Genomic DNA, 9753 nt, shown 5'->3' on the forward strand with positions numbered 1-9753 from the left:
AACCTTGAACTTTAATTATTTACATTTCTCAACATTTATTTTGTTTAAAGACCTTCAAGACAACCTTTCTAAATTCAAGACTTCTTTTCTTTTTAGGCATTGTGCGTTAAACTCGTCGTTCCGACAAATCTCCAAATTATCATCTTTCAAGTTTACCACTTGAAGGTGAGTACTTCATGCCCCATTTTTCATCTTTTATTTTGGGGGTGACATTTCATACTTTTTCAACAAAATGCTTTATATTTGAATCTTAAACCACAAACATAGTTGTATACTTTACCTAAATAATTGCTCGATTTGGTGTTCTATGCTTATATGCCAATGTGTTTATCACTTTTGGTTGGTGGAACTATAAAATCCTAGACTATTTGGCATCCCCTTATAGCAAGGTGTCGTTAACGTAATGCAATTAACGATAACTATAAAATCCTAGACTATTTGGCATCCCCTTATAGCTAGGTGTCGCTAATGTGTTTAGCGATATCTATTTATCCAAATTACCACTTTTATTTATCGTTTCGTATGCAAGTTTTGTGGCTATCTTTATTATATACTAATATGATCAAACTTATGAATTGCTCACCGACCTTTGTGTTGACAAACTTTATTTTATGAAATGTTGCAGGTTTGTATCTTGGTTGATTTATGATTGTGAAGAAAACGACATCAAAGACCTTAGGATATTAGTAAAAATGAACAATATCAATTTGCCATATTTTGTGATATCTTGTTTATGGTTATTTTATGGATAATTGTTATGTGACATTTTCGATGTTGTGAAATGAAATGAGTTTATTAAATACTGTCACTTTAATTAGTGTCATGTGCTTATGGACAATCGTTACACCTCGGCATGTTCCGCCGCCTTTGGTCGGGGTGTGACAGCCAAAACCACAAGTGTAACTTAGCAACGTTTTTCCAGCCGTTGGTATGTTGTGTTCCCGAGTTAAGTTAAAAAGAGAATAGAAATGAAAGGAAAGCTTTTCTTTTCTTTTTCTTTTCATTCTCTTTCCTTTCTTCATTTTCTTCTCAATTTGAAAAGAAAGAAAACCATCCCATTTTACTCTTTATTCATTTATCTTTTCTTTCTTTTCTTTATTTTAATGAAACTCGAGACACTCTATTATTTCCTTCCACTTTCTTTTTTTTAAAATAACTCTGGAACATAACACTCTCTTTCTCTATATCCATTTCCATTCCTTTATTTAGTGAGACTTAGGAACATAGAGCGACATCAAAACAGGGCAGATGCAGAAAAAGGAAGAAGACCTAAAATAATTAGTTCAAGATATATTAGGCTCTAAGGCTGGCGTGTATGCTCCATACCTTTAGGCCTTACACTCTAAACCACGGCCCAGCATTTAACAAAATTATCCCAAGGGCCCAAGGGCAAGGCAATAGTAAAAATATGGACACACACCTAATTTAGTATTTTAGTGCATTATTTATTAATTTAATTTTTACAAGCCTTTCATTTTTTTCTTCATATTTGAAAAACATTTGTTGCTGTATAAAGATATCCTACCAAAATATTTTGTTAAAAAAACCATAAATATTATTGATCAAATCCTCTAAAAGAATGGATCGACAATCATTCTATCTATTTAGTACATCGGTTGTTTAAAAGAAAGTAGCCGACATATGGTTGTAAATAAAAATAAAAAAATAATAAAAAAAACTTTATGAAATATAAAAATAATAAAAAAAACACCTTAATTTGGACCCTTCGCAATTCACATGAAATTTTTTTGTTTCGTCATGGTGATGAGAATTTAACGATAGTTGTATTTGTTTAATTGAAAAATACTTAATTAAGAATATTAAAGTAGATGATATCTTGATTAGAGTTTAAAGAAATGAAAACTCATAAAGAACAACTTTAGATATATTGTATTTTAATTATGTGTTCCTAATGATATTTTGTTTATATTTTTTTTATATAATCCGACCCGATTCGACCTAACAGGAACGGCCAAACCGAACCAAAAAGAAATTATATACCAAGTTAACCCGATCCGAACGGCAGAACCGGATCAAAAAATTTATATATGACCCCGTACTGACCCAAAAATTTTCAGCCCCTGTGAAAAGGTTTTGTAGGTCAGCCACTGACGAGGGTAAAAGTTGAATTGTTTATCAGGCCGTCACTCTACGTGTTCATTGAGTGGGGTTGTTGAACCAATCAAACCGTCACAAAAAAGAAACTTAATAACTAAATTAAAGATATAAATAAAGAACTTTAGAAAAAAAATAGATAATAATAATAATAAGCATTAACCATTAGGCTGTTCATTATGGGCGATATAGTGGGGGTAAAAGGGCGGCATAGGCTTTGTACACCACCGAGGGGCGGTATTGGGGGAGGGGGGTAGCGTGGTGAAAACGGGAGGTGAAGGGGGAAAGTGGTGGGGCCATGTGTTTTTCTCTCTCCCTCCCTCACAAACACACATATATAGATATATATATATAACATGGTAAAGAGACATTAAATTAAACCACATCAGAACGCTATGGAGAGAGGTTCCCTGTTTCCTACATGATGATGACGTGGAGAGGCGAAAAAGCCCCTCCATAGTGAATAGTCTTAGGGTGAACGAAGAGGTAATGGCACGATGCAGAACAGAAGACGACAAGAAGATTGTGCATAGCAGTGAGTCAGTGGCATTTCATCATCAAGTTTAAACGATGCATCTTCATTAAGTACTACAAACGTGTGTAATTTTCACTGTTGCTTTGCAATTACTCAACCTGCGTTACATGGTTCATGATAGTTGAACATTTTGACTGGTGCAATATTCCTTTGCTGAGAATCTAGTATTTGGTTAAAGTGAGCTTCAAAATACAAGAAAGTTTCCAATGATAGATTGTTAAGTTGCATACCGTCATCTCGTGTTAGATTCCTTCGTTGCGAATCTAACATTTGGTGACGAGACGTTCAAGGGAACTTTTCCTTTAGATAGCGCATTATATAATTACTAAATGGGACTACAAAATTGGCCTTCAAATAATACTTTTGGTGTATTCTAAAACCTATATCAGTAGGTGACTCAAAAACTGTTGAAATAAAACACACATGTGAACAAGGCAAAAGAAAGAACACCAAAAGATCATAAAACCAACCTTCCTGAACTATATGCATCCAACGCTAAACTAAATCATCTTCATGTGACCTTTTACGCACAGTCGTTAAATCCACCAGGTGGCGCATTGTCGGTCTGCCATGTGGACAATTCCATGGTGACCGTAGACCCGTCAAATGTTCAACTATCTACAATCATAAACAGCAAGTCAAATGTTTTATCTCCAACAAGTCAAACAGGTTGGAAAAACTACCTTTTGCATCTCGTTTCTTCCAAGTGGATCACCGATCATCACAGATGATCTGCATGCACGTGATGCTAACATTGCACGTACTCTCGGGGGACACACTGAATCCGTAGTGTCTGTTTTATAAGTACCCATAATTGAACATTCTCCTTCACTATCAGCCAATATAGATATAAGCTCCTTCACATCTGCAAAAGAGAACAAATAAATACATACTCAAAAAATCAAAAATATAAACAATAGCATAACATTGTACGCAACCTGAAACACCAAAAGTTATATTTTTACTAAAGGGGACAGCTTTTAATTTGTAACGGTGACCAAAAGGAGCATTCATGTCTTCTAATGAAAACCCATTTTTCCTGGAAGTTGAAAAGAATAACAAGTATTATGATTGGTTATAAAAGCTATCTTAAAGCAGTATTTAGACAGATTATGAAAAATCAAAACATTTTGTAAATGATTGCCGGAAAATCAATTTGGGTACTGCTCACCTGATAGTATCCATGTGCATTGAGGCGATTATTTCTTCTTCAGGAGACAACTCCACCAAAATTGGCCTTAATATATAACATATAACAAAAAAAATAACTCTTATCAACCAAAGGTGTATCAGAAGACATCCCAAAAGGAAAACTCCAAGCAACAAATACACATAAATAGCAGAACATTCATTTCAGAGCCAATAATAAGTTGAGAACTATGAAAACCATATTAAATGTTGTGCTATCTATTGTTTAAGCAACTAGAAGGCATGCAGATTCAATGTTTTTAAGATTTATTTTTAGACAAATGTAATATTGATAAGTCTTGTATCAAATGGCAAAGGGCATAAAAAAACCAGCATGCTTTGTCTTTTATCACAAAAGTCCATTAAAGTTCTATATGCTGATTTTAAACAAAATTGACAACTTGAAACAGTACATCCAAATTGTTTTAAAATACTAGGATAGAAAAATATAAGCTACGCTAGTTAAAGAAAAAAAGGACAAGCACAAGAAAAAGAAAAAAGGACAAACACATGGTCTCACTAGAATCAACCTCTCTATTCCTACGGGTTAGAGGTAAGGTTGTCTACATCTTACCCTCCTCAGACCCTACCATGGCTTTGCTATTGATGGGATTTACTGAGTACAATGATGATGATGATGATGATGACATAAGCAGAACAACATGATGTATAGGTACTAGTTTTAAAAAAATTACAATTTTGTTCAAATTTAACATGTAGATGGACTTTAATGTGTAAAAAGGTGTTGAGGGACTTTTATGAGAAAAAATAGAAAGTATGTTGGTTTTTTATGATATTTACCCTTTACATAGATGCATAGATGCGCATATACATGCACATGTGCACATTTTTATATATTTAACAAAAAGTTCTTGAGAGGAGACAAAATCAAGAGAAATAAATAAACATTTGTTTTTCAGTTTTATTTCTTTTGTTGAAGCAAAATGTACACGTCTTATGCGGTTCTCAACATACTATAGGTTCTAAAAAGAACGTATATACATACATATATATATATGCACACACTCACCTCAGTAATGGTTGTTGGTTCAAGATGGTGGACTGTGACAAGCACTCATAATTGTATTTTTCATCCGCAGCATGCTGATCATAAAAGGACGACATAAAAGGACGACATCAAACTGTCAGCTACAAAATAAATTTTATAGCATACAAACTAGAATGCATGCATAGAACAATCTTGAAATAAGATTAGGCATTTTATGTTGAAGAATCAGATAAAAACATGAAATATACATAGTAGTAAAGAGGCGAAACCTGATCCACTATAAAGAGGTCTTGGTCCAACTTGCCAATGATAAATCCAAGATTAAACTGCCCAATAACCTACAGATAAATAAAAAATTACTTCACTAAATACTATCAGACTGCTTTATTATATAAATATTCATTCAATAACCTTCATGCGGCCAAAATCTTCTTTCTTGAATAACTTTTCTAATTCACTTGTAGCAGCAGATAAAGCTTTTTCTTTAGCATCCTCTTTTACCACTTGAGAAATCTCTAATGTAGCATCAGCATAACATCTGCATGTAAATAACAACAAACAGTTAAAAAGCAAACACATTGCAGTAATTAACTAATTACCACAAAATTTTTACAGTTTCAAACCCTTTAGTCTTTGATATTCCATGCGTATGTTTGCTTGCTTGAAATGCTGCTAGTTTTTGCTGCCTCTTTTTCTTTAATCCCTCAATACTAAACTGCATTGTATAAGACATCTTAGAACGAGAAGGCACAGGTGAATCTGGAGTTAACACGTCATCATTAATTTTCTCGGGAGATGAAGCATTTAATACTGATTTTGAAACAGACTCAGGCGTTTCAATTCTTATTATGTCCTGCATAAAAAGCAAGATATTGTAAGTTTATTTTTTTGAACGGCAAACTAGCAAGAATATTATAAGTATTGACAAATTTTCTTAATACATAATATATTGCATATCGACCATTCGTACCTCGTCGACTCGTCCAGAAGTTTTAACGATTTTCACAGGAGAGACTTCTAAATCATCATCACATTCATCTATTAGAGTACGATCTAAAGACTTTGACTTTGACACTGACTCGTTCACTTCATCAGAGTCATCAACTACATGACATTTCACCAAAGATTTTGCAAATGTGGAATTTGAACTAAAACTTTGATCAACTGACTGACACACGGTGGGCCCGTTTCTAAGAACCGGGAGCTCAGATAAGGTGTTGTTACCTATGCTTTCATGCTTTCTTTTGTTAACAGCAACAAATGATGTAAGCAGCGACTGAATGGGACCCGCAGAACGAGGTGAATCTTTTCTTTCATCAACATTTTTATGTGTTTTTGAGTTGTATGATAATGATGACTGCTGGTTATAAGTAGTGCTGCCGGTTACAACTGTATGATTCTTACTAGAAACAGATTCGGTTTGCTTCACGCCATGAAATTTAAATGTAAAGTCTCTCTTTGGCAAACAATAATCATCAACATTAATCACATTAACAGCTTCATCTTCAATTACATCACTGCTAGTTTCCTTTTTACAATCACTATCCTCTAATGATACTTGTGTTTTTGAAAACTGTGAAAAAGACCGATCATGTTCATCAGCTTTCTGTACCGAGAAGCTAGCAAGATTTGGTGAATAAATCTTCAACAGAGCTTCTTTTAACGACATTAAAACAGACACTTCATCAGATAAGAACACTTTTCGTTTATCTGGGGTCACATTAACATCACAAACACTAGTTGGAACAACAAAGTTCATTATTGCAATCGGATATTGCTTTGAGTTTGCTGATCTGTACAATTCATTCACAAGCTTGCTGACTTTTGGCATGTCAACGGGGCGTCCATTAACAAAATAATATTGTCGATCGCCTAAACTTCGTCCACTGCCGTTACCAGATTTAGAAAGAAAACCATCCACTTGGCAAGTATCTGATATAGACAGATTCACAGGCTCCAAACAGGTAAAAGTGTTCATGCCAAACACTGTAATGATATTATCTTTTAAAGAACCAGTTCCTTGTGTTTTAACTACAGTAGAGGTTTTGTTTTTTCCAATTGTGTTTTTGCAAACTAGCCGAACTCCTTTTGCAGTTAGAGCATAGGCCTGCATTGGTAACAAGATTCTATAGAAAATGAGATGTAGTTTGAACTTTAGATGTTAATATAGAACAATTTAGCCTACTAATGAGAAAAAGATACTCAAGAAGCTTACAAGCACATTTCCAAAAGAGCAGTAATCAGAGTCAATTCTATTGGGTTTGTAAAGGCTTGGGCCTCAGTTTAGGCCCGGTTACTCGAAGACATGTTTTATTGGTTTAACAATTGAAGACATGGGAGGTTTTGGACCAGCCCTATATCTCTTTATTAGGGTCCACTTATGTTTTCTTGTCCTCTTAACTTTGTAACCCTAGTTTAGTCTCTATTTAAACAGATTTTGTACTTGCAATCCCTCATCATGAGAGCATAGAGCAATAATAATATATAATGGTTGCAACCCGTGAACGTAGGTCAGCTTAGACCAAACCACATAAATCCTCGTGTTCTTATTGTTATGCAGTTTATTTGTGTGTGTGTTTGCAACCCGATCCTAACAATTCCAAGTTTCTTATTCCGTTTAGGCAGATTCCCGAAGATTCAGTACCAAATTTGACCTTAAATTAACAGTAAATCCAGAAACATTGAAACATAGCAAAGTATTGTACCATGGTTTGGCAATTAAGAACATTATCAAATGAATCCATATGTGGTAAAAGAAACAAACAAGCAAATAAGCGAAAAATAACAGGAATAACTCACATGCAGTAATGAAATCAACTTTCCATACTCCTTTCTAATGTTGCGATGGAACTCTTTGCATCTCACAGGCAAATTGGAGAACAACTTCTTCACAGTGACAGTGGTACCAACCTGTCGTGCAGTCGTTCTCTCATCTGTAAGAAAACCAGATCGGTCAAAGGTCAAATGCGTTGCAACTTTCTCATTTTGTGTTCTTGTTTCCACAGTTAAATCCCCTAAATTACACAGAGCACTAAGTGCTTCCCCTCTGAATCCGAAAAACGTCAACGATTGAAGATCAGGAAAATCCGTTAATTTTGACGTGTGATGCTTAAGTGCTAACGCCTTCAAATTACACAAAACCACAAAAATTAAAAGCTAAACATCATCAATAAAGTTTATTAGCTATTACACAATGTAGGGCTGTGCAACGGTTCAGAACCGGAACCGGAACCGAACCAGAACCGTTAAATGCTAAATATAAGAACTGGAACCGAACCGTATTTTAATGGTTCCGGTTCGGTTCAGAACCGAGTTAAACGGTTCTTGTGTAAACGGTTCTTGCCAGAACCGGTTTTCAATTAAAATTCTAACTATGAAATATTAGACGGTGCAAGAAACAAGTGACAACCCATAAAATAAAACATAATCATATCAACATATTATATTTTAATGAAGGGGATTGAAAATGTATTAGAATAACTCAAAATATTTCAGAAAACAATTATTTTTTAAAACAGATTTAGGGCCGTGGAAGATGATTATTGTTTATGACATTGTAAAGGATTTAATGTAACCGGGAAAGTGAGAACGTGGATGGTTGCTCGTACATGGAAGTATGAAAGCCTACTAATAAATAGGATTCTAAATATAATCTTCAAAGTTTAAACCTAACCCGGTTCTAGCGGTTCTATAACTGGAACCGTTGGTTCAAACCAGAACCGAACCGGAACCGTTTTAAGCCAAATTTAAGAACCGGAACCGGACCCAAAATACAATAATACGGTTCGGATCTAGCGGTTCGGTTCCGGTTCCCCGGTTCTAGCGGTTCGGAACCTCAAATTGCTCACCCATAACACAATGTACCTTGAAATTACACAAAATCACAAAATTAAAAGTTTAACATTAACAATAAAACCTTTTCATTCACAAAATCACTAATTCATCGATAAAACTTATCAGCTTATTACACATTTACCTTAAAATGACACAAAATCACAGAATTAAGCATCATCAACAAAAACTCACTCACAAAATCACCAAATCATCAACAAAACTTACTAGTTTATAGCACATCTACCTTAATATTAAACAAAATCACAAAATTAAACATTGAAAATCATCATCAAAAAGAAAAAAAAAAGTTCACTCACAAAATCATCAATAAAACTTAATAGTTTATTACACAATTACCTTGATATTACACAAAATCAAGGAATTAAAAGTTATGCATCATCAACAAAACTTATTAGTCATTACACAATTGCCTTGAAATCAAACAAAATCACAAATATAAAAGTTAAACATCATTAACAAAACTTTCTCACTCACAAATTCACTAATTTACCAATAACACTTATATACCTTTAAATTACACAAAATCACTAACTTAAAATTTGGAAATCATCAACAAAATTTCACTCACAAAATCACTTATTCATCAATAAAACTTACAAGTTATTACACAAAAACTAAACATTAAGCATCATCAACAAAACTTCTTCACTCACAAAATCACTAATTCATTTATATACAAACAATGTACCTTGAAATTGTGTGGCGAAATGCCGCAACCGTTATCGACGACCTGAAACGATTCTTCGCCGAATTCCTTCAACGAAATCTCGATGCTGGTGGCACCGGCGTCCAGGCTGTTCTCCACCAGCTCCTTGACGGCGGAAGAGAGGTCCAGAATCACTTGACCGGAGCAGATTCTGTGGATTGCACTCTTGCTGATCGGCTTTATCGACGGAGATGTCATGGCCGGTGAAGGTTCCATTGAAACAACTCTTTAGCTTGAATCAAACGTGAATTTGCATGGAATCGAATGAATTTAGTTGATTGGAAAGAAGAAATTGGATTGAAAGGGGTTTTTTGGTGGAACCCTAGATATTTATTTCAGTGGCTT

At 34.4% G+C, this 9753-nt stretch overlaps 1 protein-coding gene across 1 annotated transcript; it reads right to left on the reverse strand.

Annotated features, from left to right (window-relative positions):
* Window positions 1-2998: 2998 nt before the first annotated feature.
* On the reverse strand, window positions 2999-9753 carry LOC143571284 (DNA mismatch repair protein PMS1-like). The gene is made up of 11 exons (XM_077056748.1): window positions 9391-9753; window positions 7647-7970; window positions 5818-6954; window positions 5471-5700; window positions 5259-5385; window positions 5117-5185; window positions 4869-4942; window positions 3822-3887; window positions 3589-3689; window positions 3334-3515; window positions 2999-3268 (listed from the first exon to the last, which is right to left on the reverse strand). Exons 1-11 carry the CDS (start codon window positions 9622-9624, stop codon window positions 3146-3148), a joined length of 2667 nt encoding a protein of 888 aa, XP_076912863.1. The 5' UTR covers window positions 9625-9753; the 3' UTR covers window positions 2999-3145.

The sequence above is a fragment of the Bidens hawaiensis genome, unplaced genomic scaffold (assembly GCF_021521415.1).
Source record: "Bidens hawaiensis isolate Kalapana, Puna unplaced genomic scaffold, B.hawaiensis_p1.1 tig00025332_1, whole genome shotgun sequence".
NCBI lineage: Eukaryota > Viridiplantae > Streptophyta > Magnoliopsida > Asterales > Asteraceae > Bidens > Bidens hawaiensis.